The sequence below is a fragment of the Sabethes cyaneus genome, chromosome 2 (assembly GCF_943734655.1).
Source record: "Sabethes cyaneus chromosome 2, idSabCyanKW18_F2, whole genome shotgun sequence".
NCBI lineage: Eukaryota > Metazoa > Arthropoda > Insecta > Diptera > Culicidae > Sabethes > Sabethes cyaneus.
The window spans coordinates 171,490,062-171,513,118 of record NC_071354.1 but is presented as its reverse complement, the minus strand read 5'-3'; the positions used below and the strand labels follow the sequence as shown (position 1 = coordinate 171,513,118).

Genomic DNA, 23,057 nt, shown 5'->3' with positions numbered 1-23,057 from the left:
TTATGTTTATCTCTAATGAGCTAGCCTCCTATATTTAAGTCGTGAGTGCTATTTTGAGTTGGTAACAAAACATGTTTTCTAGTTGATATCAACTACAGAATATGTAATAATTTTGATATACTTTTGTTGTCAATCCTTGAAGTGCATAACTGAGAAGGAAAGGGGTGTAAGTGCAAAAAACATTTTCAAAACTATCTTATAAATCCCGAAAATCAAAGTGGTTTTCCAAGATTTCAATAGAATTTAATGAAGTAAAGCTAACACAATCATAGTGCGTCATTAGTTTTCTATTATATAATCTGACGAATTTTATAGACGAACTTTGGATCTGATTTTCTCGAAATTTACTTTTTGTCACTTACACCCCTTTCCTTCTGACCCACTCAATTGTGAAACAACTCTCTGGTAAACTGCCTCAAATCGTTATAATGCTCGCTGTTGCGATCATTCTGGCAGTCTTAGAACCTCTTCGTGTTCGTAAGGCTACCTACAGAGCATTGTTTATTGCGAAAAGCCTACAAGGTACAATAGATTTAGCTATTTTACAGACAGCTGCGACAATGGTTTGAATTGGTTACGCTTCGAGTACCGGGTCCTGTACAAAGGAATACAGTAAAGATTTGTGTAACGCGGTGGGTGGTGCTGTACGCCCATTGCGATATCTCAGCTGTCCATCTATACCTATAAAAATGGATTTCTGTCTGTCTGTCCTGTGTTCCTTATAGAATCAAAAACTACTGAACCAATCGGCGTGAAAATTTGCATGTAGAGGTTTTTGGGGCCAGGAAAGGTTTTAGTGATGGTTAGAGACCCCTCCCCCCACTAAGAGGGGGGGCTGCCATACAAATGAAACACAAATTTCTGCATAACTCGAGAACTAATCAAGCAAATAGAACCAAATTTGGCAAGTGGGTGTTTTCGGTGACAAGAATTTATTCTAGGGTAATTTGAGACCCCTCCCCTCTTTATAAGGGGAATTATAACTCCTCTCCCCTTTAAGAGGGGGGGTTTCCATACAAATTTCCTCATAACTCGAGAACTAATCAAGCAAATGGAACCAAATTTGGCATGTGAAGGTTTTCGAGGGCAAGAAAATTTTCTATGTTGAATTAGGACCCCTCCTCACTTTAAGAGGGGGGGCTCCTGTACAAATGAAATAAAAATTTCCTCATAACTCGAGAACTAATCAAGCAAATGGAACCAAATTTGGCATGTGTGTGTTTTTGAAGACAAAGTTTTTTTCTATGATGAATTGGGACCCCTCCCCTCTTTAAGAGGGGGGAGGGGCTCCTATACAAACGAAATACAAATTTCCTTATAACTCGAGAGCTAATCCAGCAAATGGAACCAAATTTGGCATGTAGGTGTTTTTGGAGGCAAGAATGTTTTCTATGATGAATAAGAACCTCTCCCCACTTTAGGAGGGGGGGCTCCTATACAAATGAAATACAAATTTCCTCATAACTCGAGAACTAATCAAGCAAATAGAACCAAATTTGGCATGTGGGTGTTTTCGGTGACAAGAATTTATTCTATGGTAAATTGAAACCCCTTCCTCTTTATAAGGGGAATTGTAACTCCTCTCCCCTTTAAGAGGGGGGGCTTCCATACAAATTTCCTCATAACTCGAGAACTAATCAAGCAAATGGAACCAACTTTGGCATGTAAAGGTTTTCGAGGGCAAGAAAATTTTCTACGGTGAATTAGGACCTCTCCCCACTCTAAGAGGGGGGGCTCCTGTACAAATGAAATACAAATTTCCTCCTAACTCGAGAACTAATCAAGCAAATAGAACAACATTTGGCATGTGGGTGTTTTTTTTGGTGACAAGAATTTATTCTATGGTGAATTGAGACCCCTCCCCTCTTTATAAGAGGAATTATAACTCCTCTCCCCTTTAAAAGGGGGGACTTCCATACAAATTTCCTCATAAATCGAGAACTAATCAAGCAAATGGAACCAACTTTGGCATGTGAAGGTTTTCGAGGGCAAGAAAATTTTCTACGGTGAATTAGGACCCCTCCCCATTCTAAGAGGGGGGGCTCCTGTACAAATGAAATACAAATTTCCTCCTACCTCGAGAACTAATCAAGCAAATAGAACATTTGGCATGCGGGTGTTTTTTTTGGTGACAAGAATTTATTCTATGGTGAATTGAGACCCCTCCCCTCTTTATAAGAGGAATTATAACTCCTCTCCCCTTTAAGAGGGGGGACTTCCATACAAATTTCCTCATAACTCGAGAACTAATCAAGCGAATTGAACCAAATTTGGCATGTGTGTTTTTGGAGACAATTTTTTTTTCAATGATGAATTGGGACCCCTCCCCACTTTAGGAGGGGGGGTCCTATACAAACGAAATACAAATTTCCTCATAACTCGAGAACTAATCCGGCAAATGGAACCAAATTTGGCGTGTAGGTGTTTTTGGAGGCAAGAATTTTTTCTGTGATGAATTAGGACCTCTTCCCACATTAGGAGGGGGGGCTCTAATACAAATGAAATACAAATTTCCCCATAACTCGAGAACTAATCAAGCAAATAGAACCAAATTCGGCATGTGGAGGTTTTTGGAGGCAAAAATATTTTCTACGGTGAATTAGGATCCTTCCACACTTCAAGAGGGGGGGCTTCTACACAAATGAAATACAAATTTCCTCATAATTCGAGAACTAATCAAGCAAATGGAACCATATTTGGCATGTGGGTGTTTTTGGAGGCAACCATTTTTCCCATTATGAATTAGGACTTCTTACCTTTTTAGGAGGGGGGGGGGGCTCCCATTCAAACGAAATACAAATTTGCTCATAACTTTAGAACTAATCAAGCAAATAGAATCAAATTTGGCATGTGAGAGTTTTAGATGGCAGAATTTTTTTTCTGTGGTGTATTACGACCCCTTTCCCTTTTAAGAGGGTGGGCTCCCATACAAATGAAATACAAATTTCCTTATAATTTGAGTACTAATCAAGCAAATGGAACCAAATTTAGCATGTAGGAGATTTTTGAGTCTTGAATTTATTTTATGATAGTTAGAGACCTCTCACCCCTGTGGTAGGGGGATATGGACTCTCATACAAATAAAACAGAAATTTTTGCGAAACTCAAAAACTAATCCAACTCGAGAAATTCGAGACTCTTCCATAAAACATTAATCAATAACAAGACCACAAAAACTATCTATAGTAACACTAGATCATTCAGGACGAGCCGGTCGCGAGTGTTGCCGGTGTCCCGCCGTCGGAAGCGCCGCCCACTGGGGGGCTTGCAAAACTCGAGAAGTGACAAAGATCATCCGAGATTCATGATTTATGTACAACACAGGTTAATTTGTGGCAATACGAAGTTTGTCGGGTCAGCTAGTTAACCAATAAAGTTGATTGTTGGTACATTGTTAGCATGTGGTATAACCTAGTCAACTGCAAAAATTAACTTTATTGGTTAATGGACATTCAAATGTCACCGAGTAATTTATATTCAGCCTTATTCGACTTATTTCGAACGAGTTGTTTTTCCCATTTGATTTTGCTTGCGGAATGAGGAATACCATCTAGTTTCGTCCGAAAAATCTATCCGTCGGAATGCAGAATAAAACTGAATATGATGACAAGCACGACTCGCCAAGAGTTGCTACTCTAGTGTAATGCATTTTCTGAGAAAAATTAGATGAAACTTCGTTGTCTGATCATACGCACATTATTTTCATTTGATAAGGTTGGCACAAAACTGACGATGTACAAAACGCTAATCAGACCGGTAGTTCTTTACGGACTTGGGACAGTAATTTTGCTTACGGAAGACATACATGCACTTGCCGTTTTTGAACGAAAGGTGTTGTGGACTATTTTTGGCGGAGTACAGACGGAAAGCGGAGAGTGGCAGAGACGTATGAATCACGAGCTACAGGCACTGCTTGGAGAGATTCCCATCGTACACCTGGCAAAAGTTGGGAGACTACGGTGGGCCGGCCACGTCGCAAGGATGCGGGACGACTGTGTAGTGAAATCCGTTCTCTTCAAAAATCCCACCGGCACCAGGAATAGAGGGGCTCAACGTGCTAGATGGCTCGACCAGGTTGAAGCCGACTTGCGTGTATCGAGACGCGCAACGAATTGGCAACGAGTAGCCCAGGACCGAGTACAATGGAGAGGAATTCTTGATACGGCAAGAGCCACCCCGGCTCTCGGCTGAATAAGTAAGTAAGTAAGTAAGTACGTAAGTAAGTAAGTAAGTAAGTAAGTAAGTAAGTAAGTAAGTAAGTAAGTAAGTAAGGTTGGCACATCAATTAAAACCGAACTCAAAAATTTTAGGTGATGTTCACCACAACAGTGGCGAACCACTTAAAAAAGTTCAATGCTGCTATAGACGTGCTCTGGTGCAACAGCTCAATTTGCTGGAAAACCATATATTTAAACATAATCTACCACCACATATTGCACTTAACGGAATCATACGCTGCGTTGAAATCTATGAACGGATCTGTGTGGAGGAACAAATGCCGGAGTATTGGTTGAATAGCCTCATTCACCTCATTTTTCAAAAAAAAAAGACATCGAATTAAGTGTGTAAAAACTATCGAAGCACGACTTTGCACAATTCTGCCTATATGGGGTGCTTTCCAGTATCCTCGATCTGTAGACTGAGGCCTTTAGCGGAGTTCGTCGTCGGCGAGTACCAAGCTGGTTTTTGTGAGGGTCGCTCCACGACGGATCAGATGTTTACCGTGCGTCAGTTACTAGACAACTTCCGGGAGTACAATATCATCTGTTTGTAGACTTTAAGGCGGCGTAAGATTCAGTCAAACGAAATGGGCACGGTTCAATCAGGTAAAAATCATTTATTATGGTGATACATTAGGCAATAAAAATAAGGCCAATTTGTTTTTAAACTCAGATTTTTGCTTGGTTTTATTTTTGTCAATCACTAGAAGAATATTCTCGGTTTCACAATTATGCTCAGTTACATCGGGTATTTGTCTGTATGCTTGTATTTAATGTCAGTTTTTTTGTTTCTATCTGCGCTTGTGTCGATCGCATCATATCGGTTTATTTCACTTTAGCGTGCAACGAATACTTTATCTTGGAATACAACTTTCTCATCACGTACATTTTTCAAGTGAGTGTTCGCTATTCCGGCGACTGATGCTACTAAACTTCATCCTGAATCTCAACAATTGGATTGCTACAAACAATGCGCAGCTTGCGGCATTTTCGGCTACAGTAACTTTTATAGACCTGGTTCGAAAAGCGCTTCAGCGATCGTGATAGCTGCGGCTGCATCCTAGATTGGCATAACTTGAACTTTGTGTGTATGTTTGTGAGTTAGTAGGTACATTAACAATCTTGCTCATCTGATCGTGCTTTTTTTGTCCAACGTGATAAAATTAATTCTCTGTTTGGATTGCTCAGAGAAAATCATTGAATCTGATGCACAGTATTGTGTTTTTATGCTGTAACTACACAAAGAGAAGCAATTATTTTATTCTGCAGAGGTTTACAATTTGCCTCACAACAATGCTACTACATTTTTTTCTGGTGAAATACAATTACATTTGAATGTTGGTTTTATAGTTTTAGTTAGATTACTTAACGATACCGAGAATTTAATGATTAATTTTAAAGTTGCTTTATTTTGCTTACATTTGAGAGAATATATTATGCTTTAGTTTCATTAAATATTGTTGGTTGTGTCTAGCTGACGGAACAGCATAAACGTACACAAATACCCATAAATTACTAATAGATACGTGAAAATGTGCACTCGTCTTCCTGGAGTATCGAGTACGAAAAGAATCGCTCCGCAAATGAATGATTGCCCGAAGGCAGATTACTTTTGCGCATCTGTCGGTGCAGGTCAGTACGAAAAGCCTGGACGACACAGAATCAGAAGCACCCGAGTGCACATTTGCTAGAAATATTGGTTTTTCTGCTTTGAATGTTGGTGATTATCTTCTTCTTTTTTTTTGTTTGCTTTTGTAGAAATCGTTTTCGATTAACGCTTTTTCATGGTTTTCTATAGTTATTCATGCTTCTGCATATTGCGTTACAGCAAAACATAACATATTTAATTTAATGAAGTATAAAATAAAAATGTCATGCTGCATCATATTTAGAAATATACACTAAAGGGATATGATTTAACGTAATTACTCAACAGTTTCAGTAATTAGGGAATAAACTAAACCAATAAAAACTTTTGGTTTTGCGTTGCAGCATTACAACTGTTAGTATGATGAAATATTAAAAGTTGATAGTATGAAAATATAACTAGCAGTATATTTTGCTCACATTGTGTATAATCCAGAATAGCTCTGATAAATCTGCACGAAAAACGTTGGTTCAGTTTAAAAGCTTAAATTCGGGGATGAATCTGAGTTTAAAGTTTTAGTTTTTTGCATATTTTAGTAGCGTCCACCATAGCGACCGGAACGGTTGCCCCGTCCACGTCGGCTATTCTTGGCGGGAGTCTTCTGCTGCTCCTGCTCCTTCTCGGGCTTAGGTTCCTCCTTAGAGGAATCGTCAGTCTTGCTGGCGGCCTCAGCGGAAGAAGCGGTGGACTTATCATCCGCAGAAGCGGTCGCTTCGCCCTTGTTCGCTTCAGCGTTCTCCGTCTCCATTGGCTCCAGCTGCGATTCGCTGAGCCCGTTAGCGTCCTCACTCTTGCTGTCGTCAGCCATGCTGGCGTCGCCAGATTCTGTGAATGGAACCGAAAATAGATGAGAATTTAGTGACATTGTTACTTTGAAAAATATTTAAATCTAAAGCACTGTAAGCTGCACAAAAGTAGATCTTTTGAGGCGTACAAAATGCTGACCTTCACCTGTGGCCTCAGACGGGTCGTACAGCTCGGAATCCTTCTTCTCGGCGTCTCCGTTCTCGTCGGTTTTTTTCTCTTCATTAGCCAACTTTTGCTTCTTGGCGGCTTCAGCCTCTTCCAGAGCGACGGCTGCACGCTTCTGCGAGATACGCACCTCCATGGCTTTTTCATTCAAGAAGCGAATGAACGCGCGGTAATGCGAATGCGTGCGGGCATGGATTTCACCTGTAGCCTCTGTATCGAAATACTTGTGACAAATGCGGCACTCGTGACATTCGAGTTTACCGATTAGGCTAATACCAAGCGCACGATTCTTATTGTACCGTGGTAGTTTGTTATCGATCTCCGGAGCGATCTCATCACCCGGTTTGTAGTCCAAGATGCAATCGGCGCTTTCTTCGTCCTTGGCGACTTCGTCCTCCGGGACGTCTTCTTCCATTTTGGATTCTTCAGCCGCTGCTCCTTCTTCTGTGGTCGATTTTTCGAGAGCCGATTCCGAGTCTGGCTTGACAGCTTCACCGTTCTCGCCAGATGCGGCACCGGATGTCGAGGGTTTTTGTTCAGTTTTTTTCGCTGCCGAAGAGGCAGCATCTTTATCCTTCTTCTTACTTTTCGGGGCCGTTTCTTCACGAATGTCTAGCAATTCATCATTAGCAGTGGAGATGACCAATTCTGGAAAATAAAACATGCAATACATTAGAACATGCTTGCACATGCACATGAGCGCAAGAGGGGGGTGCTACATACGTTTTGCTTTTTTCTCGATGTCAAGTCGGCTTGGTTTAGTCTTGCAATTCTTCATATGAACTACAGACAGCAGATGGTCATCGTGTTCAGTGCGGTTATGGAACTCAAGCTCGCAGTCATCGCACTTGGGATGCAAGAATTTTTTCAGATCCAAATGTTTCTCGGAGCGCCGATGTGCGATGATGTGCCCGTAGAAGAAGAGCTCGCACATCGGGCAGTACTCACGCATCTTGGAGTAATTCTTGGCCTTACCCATGCGCTTGAGCCGGTCAATTTCGATCGTCTTCAACTGTTCCGCGATCCGCGCTTCCTGGCGCAGCAATGTCGCGCGCATACGATAGCTCTCCTCGATGCTCTCCTTCATGACCCGATGGGTACGACCGGTAATGTGATTCTCGAACGAAGTTGCATCGTACATGTGCTTGTCACACATGTGACAGTACAAGTACTCATTCGAGACATCAGCGTACGGCGATGATTTGGTCTGCTGCTGCTTGCTGCTGCTGGCATTGCTTGAGTTGCCGCCCTTTTTGTTTGCTCCCTGCTTGTTGCTGTTGGCGGCAAGGAGTGCGAATTCCCGATCAGAAATCAAATTAATTAATGGCAAAAAAAATTCAAAATATTCGATTGATTTAAGGAGTGTTCTTTTTCTTGCTTCACCTTCTTAAAGTGTCTCAATTACGAATTGCTTATGTACAGTACGTTTTTCAGAAATGTCACGCTGCGCTGTTCAGTACACAACGATGTAATCATCCCGTGGCACAACCCTGCTAGAGAATTCTAAAACCCGGTAAGTTTTCGACGTTTGTCAGAGTGCCAACCAAGAACAAAGTCGTCGCTTGTCTTCCTAATGTGAGTGCACAAAATTGCATTTGCAATATCATTTAATTCCGGTAAAAACTTGCAACACAGAAATGTCCGTTTCGAAATCATCGATTTTGAAAATATTAGTTATATAGGTATGGGATCAAGTTCTGGGATTTTCAATAACCATTTTTATATTTTGACATTGCTAGCTATTGCTATGCAGGCTTCCCTTCTTGTTATCCAATTATAATAAAGGTCAAACTATTTTCTGTTTTCTTTACAGTTCGCAATAACGCGTTAACAAGAAACCAAGTAAAAATGTGTTTAAATTTCACTGACTCAGAATTGATCCAAAAAATTCTACATGATCAGGTGGGAGTGAATGGAGCGACATCTTGACTCTAACAAACTAATTTTGGGAAATTAGTATTCCGTTAAATATTGTTTATAAGCAGTAGCTTATACTGAGTTGTATTTTTTGGTTGACATCTAAAAAAACAAATTTCAACAAAGCACTGAAGAAAAGCACGAAAAAATATTTTAAAATCTAAGATTCATCAGAATTATAACATCGAATTATTTGTATTAAAAAAGCGTAAACATAGAAAATGTGATTGTTTACCACACTAAACTTTCCACTGAGAATTTAGAATCCAATTAAGAAAAGTGAACAGTCGTCTTCGTAGAACGACAGCATTTTAGTTACATCATTTTGGGACAATTCGTAGCATACCTAGAGCACGCTATCGAGTCCCTCGACACACCGTTTATGGTAGTCTCATCATGTAGGTTTTTGTTTCCTATATGAATTGATAGGTTTGGTTATTAGCTGATTAATGACTATGTACCTAGCTACTACTAACCAAATGTATATCTCTATCTGATTATACCAATAATGCCAATATTGTAGTGAACGAGAAACTCTATAGAACACGGAGCATCTACTTGCATATGACTTTAGGTAGATGCAGTTAGAAAATAGAATTTGTTGATCGCTAACTAGATTTTGCAAGGTAATCTTAAGCCACATTTCGTGCGTATCCAATTAAGTACTTATTTTTAAATCAGTTTCACGATCGTATAAACCCTGATAGCTGGTGTTGCATCATCAACAGAACAATTACTAAAGAAACCAATTTTGGAAACATGTTCATCAAAACACAACGAAAACGTGAAGTATATACGGTGCAAAAACACGAAAAAATAAATAAATGTTAGGAAAGCTTGTGAACAGCAGGCAATAAAAGCGAATGAACAAGGTGTGTAATAAGTTGATAGGAATAACTAAATAGCAAGGTGGTTTGGGTAGGAATAACATCAAGCGTAAAAGACATATGATGTGATGAAACATGATGTGCCATGAGTAGTAGTAGTACAACGGTGATTGTAATAATCGTACTGATTATAAAAACGCTCAATGATTTTCCTTCTTTTTCACCTAAAGGAGGAACAAGAATATAGGTACAACTGTTATCTTACTTGTATTACCTGTTCTTATTTTTATTACTACTATTACTAGACTGAATTGGATTTCGTCTTTGATATCCAAGATTTAACCTTGAAATATAGTCATTCTGAAAAGGATAAACCGATAAAAGAGAAATATAGGACACAAATTAATAAGAATTTGGTGTAGAAAACTGCGTTGAAGAAGATATAATAAAAAACATTCACTACTGCAAGAAACGAGGGGAAAATATTTTGACGAAGAAAACCGAACCGAAATTGAAAAACAAAAACACATCGGGAGAGGAAATAGAACTTGATTGTGACATTTTAGGATAATGTAAATTTTCTGATCTTTTTCGTTTGCCTAGAGAAATGTAGTCGCAATAAAACTATAACGCTCCTATACTCGATATACTATTTGTTATTTGAAAATATCAACGGCAATCCAACTGTCTGTCTATATGCTAATGAACAGGTAAAAACGCCCAAACGATTGTCTATTCTAACTTGATTTTTAATGCTAGAAAAGCAATGTGATTCCCAAACAGTAAAATAGTTAATTTGTAGCTATACATGAGCCTAGGCAGAACCTTTTTATGACATCATTATATCAGGTACAGTGAATACTAATCTAACAGACTAAATTGTTCAATTGAGTACTTTGGAAAATGTATCGCTGTATGTAGAATATGTATTGTTGAACTCATATTTGTTGCACTTTTGGCGAAGCAGTTAAGATTTTAAACAAGAATTTTAATTTAAGAATCTAAAGTAATAAAGCAAGTTCCTCTATTAAAAACATTCTCTCAGTTACATGAATATACATGCTTCACACATATAGAGAAAGACCAATTAACATTGAAATGAAATAAAAGACGAAGAAAATTAATCGATATGTGTTCTTATCCAACACTTTCAGAAATATTTAAATTACAATCATAGTATCCCGTAACTAGCGTAACAATTGCTAGTTGATCAAGGTCAACATGCATACACAGGATCGACATCTTTCCTCCACAGGCAACCGGCGGTGTGCATCATGAAGTGACTCACATTAGGTAAGCTAAACAATAGTAGAGTTCATAATGGCGATCCTGCCAGGAATTATTTTATCAAACCGATAATCTGGAATCTGAATCAGCTAAGTTGGGTTTAGCGAGGAGGAATGCATCCGCATCAATGAAAGTGGTGGATGGTACATATCGCGCAAAAACGAAATAATTCTACTGTTAAGACACATAGGCACTTCACTGTCCGTCAAATATTCGATATGCACAATTATACCTACTAGATGAAAAAGTTTACAGTAAATTATGAGAATTAGATTGAAAACAAGGTTAATAGAGCTCACTACGAGCTCAGGATTAATTGTTATATAGATGGAATATGATCAATTAAATGTTCAGGTCAAACTTGTTTCTGTATGAACTTTTCAAAAGGTCCTAAGCAACAAAATGCACTTGATACATCTGCTTTGCATAAATCGGTTGTTGGCGTCATCAACTAATCGCTAAGTAAACTCGCGTTTCATCTTCTGGAGCCGCGATATTCAAAAGAGCGGAACTTCAAAGAGTAAATCCTCAATATTACTCGGGTCGTATTCAAACGTTACGTGAGAAAACATTTCTAATTATCAATTCTTGAAGATACATTATAGAACCCTGAATGAGGTCCTGGTGAGAAGAGGTTAATGTGTTAACTAATGAAAGATCATCCCGTTTTGGAACAACAAACCTGCTTCAGTTGCTTGGTGCCTTTCGAAATTTGTATACATTGTATATACAACGTGTATTATATATTTGTGTAACAAATTTGGAATCACATAGCCGAAAGGGCGGCTCTGAGCTGTTTACCGAACTATCGATGAAAACCGGCGCATATGCAATGAGAATTTAGTTTAGTTACGAAGCTGATAAGCAAAACGTTCAACACGACATTTGAACATTGCTTTAGAGATCTCAATAGATCTCAATGCACCGACGCATATGCAATAAGAATTTAGTTTAGTTACGAAGCTGATGAGCAAAATGTTCAACACGACGTTTGAACATTGTTTTAGAGATCTCAATGCACAATGCACACATTATTTCTGGTATTGATTCTTGATACTGAATTAGCACCGGGAACAATGTGTTGGTACGAAGGGGATTTGAAAATAGAGCGCGGTTGGCTTGGCAAGCATTATTCGCAAAATTTTCTCATTAACTCGTTCATCTTTAGCATTGAACAACTTATGCATATTGCTTGTGGTGCGTGTGGTGTGGGCTTGTGCGCGCATCGCAGTACGGTGGTTATTCTTGAATTTGGTTCAATAGGTAAATTGAACGAAAAGTTTTCGGTTTGTAGCTAAAATTCAGAGACGAGTTTGCTGGTAAAGTAAATCGTCGTATGTTTGATGCTTAAAATATAGTATTGATTTGTATTTTTCGCTGGTTGAACAGGTAGCCTAATTCCCCACGAGTAGCCACTGCAAACAGTCAAGTGTGTCCATTTTCCATCGAACAGAGCATTTTCAAAATTATAGTACAGGTTTGGAGTGAATAGTCTCGAAATTTCATGAAATTACGGATATTACTTAAGGTCATATTAATGAAAGCAATATTTTAAAAAGCTCAAGATCTCCTGTTTTCCCAGAAAACTTCCAAATAAATTTTCCGATTCTCTTCTAGGACATCGTCTATTTTTATTTCCCTTCCCAAATATTTATTTACTTCAAACATTCATTTTTCAGGAACCAAGCATCGCAGAGTACTTTTTTATGAAAATGTAGTAGATTTTCTTAGCTATCCACGAAAAATATTACAGTAGGATTTCGAATTTGGCAACAAATGCGTGTCGCCTATGTTGCCAAAATCGAAACCGTGCAAAAATCGAGACCCTTTTTTGATATGAAATTGAATGTAAGTATGTTAGAAATTTACTAAATGTTATTAATCAATGATTGCAACCATTTTATGTTTACAAAATCCGCCAAGAGCTATCCGTGCGGTGCAAGTAAGTTTTTGGCGACTTGCGATAAGACGTAGTCCTACGGCAATAAAAATATTACTGTTCGAAACATTCTATAATCGCAAACTTTTTTTTTCATGAACACACTTAGGGCAATATTTTTTCGTCATTTAAAGTATGTATGCGGAAACTGACTGATATTTAAACATGTTTGGAAGTAAAATATTTTGTGTTGCCAAAAACGGATACTTTTGTTGCCATAATCGAACCATGCCAATTTCGAAATCCCACTGTATATGGAATTAATTTTCCTCAAAATTTTCCACTAGCATGAAAACGCTTTTTTTTTGCTTGAATAAAAAATCGCCCAACACCTCCCCAACACCGGAAGGAGCTTATTCAAGTTGGACAAATTGCAAAAATTATGCTCTAATTCTAGGAAAACTTTCCAAATATTAATAAGTCTGTAAATTTCGCTTAACTCTTCGGCCCTTACGTAATAGCATTAATTTTTGGTTTCACTTGATTCCTTGCAATACTTTCTGGTCTCTGTTGTATATGCAACAAGGGTAGATTCACGCAATCGTCAAAATGCAGGTTGCTCTTATTTTGACTGCGTTAGGATAAGATTAAGCTTCGCAGTTGGCTTCGAGATATGACGCTGGCCTAATAAGCCAGTCGTCATATGTTCGAATCTCGGCTGGGAGAGGCTGTTAGAGTCAATAGAATCGTAGCAACTGGCCCTGCAATTGTCCTGTACTCTAACAGCTGGCTGCAAAGTCTGTTGTATAAAAACAGAAGGTCAAGTAGGAATGTAGCACTTAGGCTTTGCTTTTTTAGGATTACATTAGGTTAACTCCGCCTGCAATGACAGATTTCGAATGAACCTGAAACTATTGAAAACCAGAGCAGAAGTTTCAAAGTTCCAAAAAGGACTTTCTGGGCTATTACGTAAAAACTGGAATAATTAAATCCCTAATTTATTATACACCCAATCCGTACTACGAAGTAGATGACGGAAATAGCGGTGGGGGTTAAGAAATATTCAGCTACAAACAGAGCCCTCAACAGTACCTCTGTCCCTACTGCATTGGTTGGGTCACTGATGCAGCAGTACTTTTAGCAAAGCATTTAAAGAAGATCTAGAATCAATAGTCGGAATCTTAAAACTGTGAAAATCTCTGATTCCACACGGTGATCTGAGGGATATGTCGCGGCGGATGAAGGTGGTAGTTTTAATCCGAGACTCGCCTTGCGAACGCCAGCAACATACTGCTTTGCTTCTATCACACTGACTGAGTAAATAACAGTCTATCGGCTCGCTGCTAGAAAGAAAGAGCATCAGCCATACAAAAATAATATCGTCGCATGGGAAAATATTTGACACGTATACAGGGAGAGATAGAATTTGGAGTATAAAACAAAATTAGGTATTAGACTAACTCATATAGCGAACGGCAGTAGTTTAGTTAGCAAAACAGTCGGGTACTAACCGAAAAAACGTGGGTGCTAAAGGTTACCCCAAAGGAGCGGTTCTTTTACCCCTGCTTCGATTATCTGGTCGTTGAGCTTCTGACTAGCTTAGAGCCAAGTTGTATGGGTTATCTAGGTATAACCACCACCCCATGAGTTTTTAGGTTATAGTTTTTCACAGATTATTTCTTACGTTTTGAGTTGTTTTACAACCAAAATACATAGCCGATCAGCATTGAAGAAACATTTCGCAAATGAAATTTAAGCATTTTAGTCGAAAAAATCTGTGAAATTCGATATTTTTTGCATGCCTGATTTATAAAAGATTATTAGATTATTCTTCAGTCTACTTTGCAAAAAAGCAGTCAATTTTTTCGACTATGAGGTCTGTAGTAAACACAGTTTAGGACTAACAAACAGGTGTGTATCCAGTCCCTTAAATGGAAAGCAAGGGTCTTCTTAAGAATCTGTTACAAGCTTCGTATAAGTTAAAGACGTCAGTAGGTGAAGGTGAAGGGATAGGGGTGCGGGCGATTCTCCCACACAGTCGCTTGTCGTTTACAGACATGTTCCCTGAGAACCATAATTTTTTTTCTTAGAAAAACTTTCATTTAATATTCATGAGATCGGTTTTACCCTGACAGGGTGTCGATCTTACGCGCACTTGTGCGGATTACGCTCGACGGGACAGTTTTCTTTTTCATAATAGGGCCATTGCAAATTATTTTTAAAGTTTTTGTCACCTACCCTCCCCCCCCCCCTTGTAAATTGGCATGAAAAATCGAAGGGCAAAAAAATAATTTGTATTGTAGGATATGAGTTGATTTTTTTTATAAAATCAATGGTCTGTGGGTTCTACAGCCTGAAAAACTCGAAAAATGAGTGTACGAGTTGAGTTAACGCTTCTAGCACGAAACAGAAATGGAAATTCAAACAATGGAATATCCGAAAATCGTCCAGAAACATTTTCTTTCGTTTTTGTCCTTTTTTCCGTAGATTTTTACTTGGAAAATAATAACGAATATATTAAAAGCAAGAATAGATTTGGTTTTCACATTTAAACTTTAAGTAAAAACGCTTTTAAAACCCTCTTTTGCTCGAATAAAAAAATCGCCCAACACCTCCCCCGCCTTCAGTAGCCCAACACCGGAAGGACAAAAACTTTTTAAAATATTTGGAATGGTCTAAATCAAAAACATTTAAAATATGTATCTAACAAACCTCATGGAACGAAGAATCAAGAGTTAAACTAAGATTCTGTGAGGTTTCCTAGTCGATAATTGGCATAAAAATATAAAATTTCTGAAAGTTGATACGGGCGATTGTACCCACAGTTCCCCTATGCTTTGCTTTAATCATCACGATTCGTACACTCTAAAAATCGACACGTCGCATCCACGTGAAAAATCATGTAAACCTCTATACAGCAACTAGAGTGACTATATCCAGAGTGGCGACAATGTCAAAATTGGAATGATAATTATCTGTCAGTGTCATTCCAATCGAGCAGACGACCTATCCAACGCGTATAGGAAAGAGAAAGAAAAACCTTAGAAAAACCGCATTGCATACATTTGGGATGACTTGTCGCCACTCTGTATATAGTCACTCTAACAGCAACTTACATGACCTTCATGTACAGTGGGATTTCGAATTTGACAAGCTTTAAATGATAATTTCCGCATACAAGCTTTAAATGACGAAAAAATTGATACCCGCAGTGTGTTCATGAAAAAAGTTTGCAGTTATAGAATGTTTTGAACAATCTTATTTGTATTGCCGTAGGACTACGTCTTACCGTGCGTTGCCAAAAACTTGTTTGTACCGGACGGATGGCTCTTGGCGGACTTTTTAAACATAAAATGGTTGCAATCGTTCATTAAAAGTATTAAAAGTCAATTTCTAACGCATTCAATTTTTTCATATCAAAAAAGGGTCTCGATTTTGGCATGGTTTCGATTTTGGCTACATAGGCGACGCGCATTTGTTGCCAAATTCGAAATCCTCCTGTACTAGTTAATGGGAAAGTTGATAGAATTTACCAGGATCGCAGGTAAACTGGTTAGTATGAGTGCGAGTTACCAATAATTCACGTAAATGTTATATGAAGATGGTGATGGATGCGAATTACCTATGTTTTCACGTAAACTCGACGTGCCGATTTGTTTGAGTGTAGAAAACTTGACGAAATAATATCAAACTGGGTGCAGGATTTTGATAACTCTGAACTCAAGAAAGTTAAACGCATTTCCTCTGTCTCAAGGTTGCAGCGATCAATTACGCGCACTTACGCTCATTGAACTGTACTGTCTCATAAAAACAAAAACAGAATGCATCGGGCGTTAAGCCTTAGACATTCTTACACCTCGTGAATTCCAAAAAAGCGCATCAAAAGTGTCGCATAGAACATAAATTCCGAAAATCGCGTAAATTCTAAAATTCACTTGAAAACTGCGAAAATTTTATAAAATCGCTTAAAAGTGACTTCAGTAGATTTAAATATTGAAAAAATTAGTGTCAGAGTTCCCATGTCAGGATCGAAAAACGTATTAGTAGAGAAAGCAGAAATTCATGATGATAAACAACCCAGCTAACCAATAAGCATTACTAATGCTATCCACATGCAAGCCAATAAGGATTTAAGTCCCTTTAAATGCTACTTGAAAACTATTTTGGCAAACTATACGGTTACGTTACCGCTATCTTTCTTATAATGCAGACAATACTTATTCGCTTGTCAGTACAAGAAGAATTTTAATAGAATTTTGGATGCCAATTTACAACATGCATAGCTGTAGCTCAAAAAGCTAATATACAGCAACGTGCAGTAAAAAACTCCAGAAATGCCAATAAACGATTGGTTTACTGCTTATGTTAATGCTAGCCAATTAGTTCGCTGGGACCCTACTGTTGAATTCATGCTGCCAATTCGTGGTTTTACACTGCAAATTCTGTATTTGTACTCTTTCCGAACATGTTGAGTAGTTCAAACCAGTTTATAAATGAAAATTTTTAAAAGTATAGACCAAATTGTGGTCCTGCGAGTAACATTTGTTGGAAATGTTCAACCAGTTTCCCCTCTTTCAAAGTGCATTTTGATATACTATTTTTACAATTTATTCCAAAGTTTTATAGGAAAACATTCAACTAACAGTATGGAAAAATCCACATCAATAACGCGATTACCATTACCTGGGGACTGATGTGAAGCAGTTTGTATAGGGCCGATAGGAGAACAAAATGTGGAGGACGGGATTCGGGTGTTTGGAGTTTGATAATAATATTATTTATACTGCCCAGGCCCCCGGCAAACGTCAGTTTGGTTGAAGATGCCTCTATTGTTGATAATATAATTCCTGCTGTAAACAGCTTCAGTGCCGCCCAAAAATTCTCGCGCCAAAAGTAGGTATGCCTAGGTTCCATGACGAATTTATCAAATTTTCGAAAAAATAAATTTGAGCATGCAACATAGTGTTTTAAAAATTAGCCAATTCATTCGAATCATGCCTAATATTGACGGAGATTGATTGCGCTTGTCAATAAGACCATGACGTCTTATTCCATGACGAATTTATCAAATTTTCGAAAAAATAAATTTGAGCATGCAACATAGTGTTTTAAAAATTAGCCAATTCATTCGAATCATGCCTAATATTGACGGAGATTGATTGCGCTTGTCAATAAGACGCTGCTTAAACATGAATCAAAGCGATATAAAGTAACAGAACAACTATATCTAGAGTGAAGCGAAAACTGGATCACCGAAAATTTCAGCGAACAAATGAAACAGAACTGGTCTTAGAAAAAGTTTTAAAAATTAATACAGTACAATAGCATTGGACAAATCCTGAGTCGCTTAAGAATTCCCATATTAAGAGTGCCAACAGCTTTTTTTTAAATTACCTACTCAGTAAAACATACCCAATATTTCTCATCTCCAGTACTCCAGTAGAATTAAAGAAATTTTTAGCGAACTGTTCATTTCTACCGTTGTCTGAAAGAGTTCCTGGACTTGCATTATAACCGATTATACAAACATTGTTTTTGGTCATGCTTTGAAACCTGAATTAACGAGAATAAAGATTTATATGGTTTTGTTCCATTATGAATTAAAAAAAAATAATCCAAATAATGTTCATTACAATCAAAAGTCGAGGAAAAATTCCTGAATAATTGAGACTGATGAAGGGCTCTAATCATCCTTACTAGTTTCATCGAGCGGCTGCTCATTATACTTAACCTAATTGTGAATAATCCGGGGAAATATCTGTCTAAAAATAGCACCTGGTTCGAATTCTCAGCGGGGAAAGCAAGCAATTGATTACGGTCGATATTTACATTTCCCGAAGAGCGCAATCCCGTAAGTAACCAACTTGGTTCGTTGACGTCGATGTAAATAATTCAGAATATTGTGTCGAACTGTACATATAGCAACTCATATTATTGACTTCGTTCGGCTGCGGTTGCCTTTCGCTGGCAGGCTTGTGTTCCGATTTCATTATAAAAATTGTTACTAGACATCAAAAAGACAAATAAAAGTTTCTAGCAAATTGCTAAGCAAAACGCAACAGCAGCCGAACGAAAATTGACAATCGATTTTTACCCTATATTACAAACAGAATAGCAACATGAATATTTCATTAAAATTAAATCATGTAAGTAGAATGCGGAGGCGTTCAACTATTGTTTTTTTTTTCTCTCTTTATAGCAGAGGTAGCCGTGTGATACGGTCTTCTGTCCGTCCGAAGTAGAGGAGATATACGAGCACAAACCATGCAGTGACTGTTTTGGATGAAACGGTGCTGTCTGGCTGACAGGCTGACAAGCCATGTGTGATAACACTGCATATGCATGGAATGGGTTGGCATTTGCTTTCGCATATCCGTCGCGTACGACTTGGACGGGAGTTCCCTGCTGTAAAAAGCACTTCTTCACAGGAGTAGTATATGGTTTGTGGGTACCATTTTTTATGGCTGAAGTACATTGCACGTATGTAGATGTCAAAAACTTGAAGGTTACAGAAAAGCTGAATCGGAAAAGAAGTGTCCTTTGTCTCTGGAAAATGATTGAAAATCTCTTACCTCTCTTTCTTGCTCGAATCTTTAGCATCTTTATCTTTGTTTTTATTATGGGAATTTTTGGCCAGAACATTCTTGGAACGGGTGAATGCATCCGGTTTACGAATGCCACCTTTATAGGGGCCGTTACTATTACGGTTTTTGCCGTACCGATTCTGAATGGAAGAGAGAAACATCGAAGAGAAGAGAATAGAAGAGATGTTTTATGGAAAATCGTTGTAGGTAGTTTGTGTGTTGTTTGGGTTTTTTGGCAGGCATTGTGTTCTCATACTGGCTTAACATCTATTGTTTTGGCGAGGACGACTATAAAATGCTTTCTAGTAGAAAAGTTTGGTGCTTCTAGGAGTAGTTGTTACCAGGAACACAATGCTCGATTGCCTTTTTGTTTTATTCGAAAGTACTATCAAAACAGATGGAAGATTATTAAACGACGGCGTGTAAAAGTTGCGGCAACAAATACTTAAATATATATATTTTGAATATTCAGTTTATATTAGTATTGCAATTACACCATTAGAGAAAATGAATTTAGGAATAACAGCACTAAAACTAGCTTAGCTTATTCGGACTTTTTGTTTGATTTTAACTGACAAAACAAAAGATTCTTTCGAAAAATTGCTTCTTCTTACAAAAGTTTTTTCGATATGAACTGTTAAATGAAAGATCAGAAAATTGATTATCATTATATGGCCGAAAACGAACTAAAAGAAAACTCTGGAATAGAACAAATAAAGCCAATCAATATTTACACAGCATACTTTTTGAAGGCACATCAAATGGATTTCACGTTGAATAGTTCAAATTCCTCAAATGAAACGCGAACATAGCGAACAACCAAGCGATGTAACTATTACTTAAATGAAATTATTGTTCAAATGTATTCAAAAAGTACGAAAAATCTAAATGAACCATAAATTACTATATAAAATACAGCACATGGAAATATCAGGATTTCAAATTTCGCGCGCCTCAACTAACTTTTTGAGTTCGTTTTATGTAAGGTGTCTTTATTGAAGGAATTAATGCCCAGAAAAAATGTATTAAAGTTTTCCAATTCTAACATATTCAACTACAAAATTTCATTCATTTCTGCCTTCACTGCAAAAACGATCTTTTTCATGACACTAAAGACAATGAAATCATATCACAGGCATGGCTTATTGGCTTACAAACGAAAATAATATTTAAAAAATTCGCATTCTTATTTTTTCAAGAAATTCTTCTAGAAAATTCGATTTTTTCGAGCTTTATTTATTTCAACACTTCATAACTCTTGAGCCAAGTATCGTAGAACATTTTTTGTTTATGAATTGAATATGAATTTCCATAAAACAATCTTTAAAGACTACTCTGAATTGAAAACACGAGTACCTACTGCTGTTGTAATTTACAATGCAAATTAATTCAAACGTGAAATCCATCTGATGTTCAAATGTCTAAATTTGGCTTTCGTTGTCTGCCGACGTCCTAACCAAGGGACTATCTATTCACAAAGGACAATATTCGGCTAGTAGCTAAACTAGATATGATAGGAGTGGGTTTTGAAAATACATTTAGAAAATATCACTATCGAACATAAGCAGCTGCTTAGCAGCAGCGATACCTCCGCGAGAAACATTTTTAATTGCAGCCAGTTTATGATGGACATTCTTTTTTTAGAATACATGAAACGCGGAAGCAGCGCTGCAGCAGATTTAGTCCGGAAAAAATAGAAGATAATGAGCGGTTGCCATTGGCACACGATGTACTCACCCGTATGAAGTTGAATCCGTTCATATCGTCGAATCGGGACGATTGAACGCCGTCCAGGAGCGACGGCGGAACCTGATTGGAGTTTTGATTGCGGAGTAAATTATTAATCAGACTGTTTGCTAACGTGAGGGCGTCATTATTAGCACGGCCCCCGCCCACACCCGTGTCCCAAGGATTGATTCGGCCAGCACCGTAGTTGTTGCCGAAATTGCCACCACCGCCACCACCACCTCCGTTACGACGGTTGTTGTTGCGATAAGCCATTGCAGCACTTGGATATCTTTTTGTTTCAAACTTCGGAGTTTCTGAAAAATCGACAAAGAAACAAAAGCTAATTAGAACCGAGAAATTTATTAACCTAGAGCCGGTTCCACTCCACCGTCTGAAACTATTTTAGAAATCATTTGTCATTTGCAGAGCCGCGTCAGGTAAATGCGGTACCTATATATTGATAGAAGCATACCGGCTGTTCTAAGCGGAAGACCTGCGCACTAGACACTACCGACGTCGTACCAAACATTTTATTGCGACCGGCATTAAATTCTGGTTACTATGTAAGTTAATTGCCCATTACTGTACCAATTATAATAAAGTTAAAATAACTAACTAAGCAAAAGATTTCCAATTTAAACTTAAAAAAAAACAAGCGAAGCTATGTTTATTTCATCTTTGTAGATATAGCACACATCTACATTCTCAGATTTACATTAGTTAGGTCGTATACAGCTAATTTCAATCAAGTTGTATTTCGGTAAATTGATAATTAATAACGAAAAATCGGAAACAATTAGCACTTCGTGTAGTTTACAAGGCTTTCATGCCCATCTTTTGAAAATGAAGAGCACAAGCGAAAAGTTTAAATAAAACAACATATTACCAAACCATGCTGCCGGCCGGCATCTCGGAACCAGTGTTTTTCATTTAATAAAAAAAACGGAAAATGCAAATAAAAAACGAAATACCTAGTTGTAGCGTGTATTCAAAAGAAAAACACAACTTAGTCTACTTCTACTTCCAGGTAAAAGAGAAAAACCAATATATGAAACATTAAAAAAATTACATTTTATTATACTTTTTTTTAACAAAAGTTAGGTGAAACACTGAAGGTTTTTCTCAACTGACCGGAGAAATTAATCATTTTCGTATCAAGAGTCGTAGCGCATACACATAAAGGTGGCCTGCGAATCTATTATAAATCTACCTTCATCGATGTGTTTGACGGAACTGTACAAAGTAATGAAGCAATAATCTATATTTGCTCTAGGCAAGCTAAGTTCTAAACTAATGACTCACCCAATAAATTAAACCATATAAAGCATTAGAACTTCCACCTAAGATGCCAACTTTAGCAGTGGCTTTCAAATTTACTTATTTCCCCGACAAAAAATAGCATTTTTTATCCGAATGAAAGCGGATCAGCACAAAATTTATGCCGACCGAGAAAAAAAAATCGATAATCTTTGCTACCCGTCGGATGGGGCGGCTGCATCTAGGGTGGGATTACGCCCTGCGATGTGGAACGATCATGTAATAACCGTTCTCAGCACTTCAGCAAAATTAAGCCAAATTTTATAGGCTCTTTTTGCACTCGGCACCCGGCCGATAGTTCTATTGCGTACCAGAAAAAAATAAAACATAAACGTCACCAATTTTTGCGATGGAGCAAATTTTCTCGCAAATGGAGGCCGTCATTGCAATTTTCGATCGACCAACCAAATGTGAATTTTTTTTTCTCGCTACATTACAGATGGATACACACCGGATTTGGACCGATTTTTTCGTTCTGTCAACTATCCAGCACATTTTGCTAACATTCTTAACACTAGTACTTACATCTTGATAAGAAAAAAATCACTTGAAAAACTGAGACACTTTGCTATGAAATTTACTACAATGGAGGAAAGGTACTTGACACCGCGAAAGAACAAAATCAATTGAACACGAAACGGTACGAAACGGACCGAAGTGCAGAGCCGGCTTCATTAG

General features: G+C 37.9%; 1 protein-coding gene across 3 annotated transcripts; it reads right to left on the bottom strand.

Moving 5' to 3' along the window:
- Positions 1-4,862: 4,862 nt before the first annotated feature.
- On the bottom strand, positions 4,863-23,018 carry LOC128738777 (zinc finger protein on ecdysone puffs). 3 transcript variants are annotated; one of them, XM_053834136.1, is made up of 6 exons: positions 22,905-23,018; positions 21,072-21,376; positions 19,323-19,474; positions 7,564-8,114; positions 6,814-7,488; positions 4,863-6,693 (listed from the first exon to the last, which is right to left on the bottom strand). In XM_053834136.1, exons 2-6 carry the CDS (start codon positions 21,333-21,335, stop codon positions 6,401-6,403), a joined length of 1,935 nt encoding a protein of 644 aa, XP_053690111.1. In that variant the 5' UTR covers positions 21,336-21,376; positions 22,905-23,018; the 3' UTR covers positions 4,863-6,400. The 3 variants fall into 3 exon arrangements, with proteins under 3 accessions (XP_053690111.1, XP_053690113.1, XP_053690114.1); XM_053834138.1 differs by having other exon boundaries at positions 6,820-7,488; XM_053834139.1 differs by lacking the exon at positions 19,323-19,474 and adding an exon at positions 9,859-9,944.
- Positions 23,019-23,057: the final 39 nt, after the last annotated feature.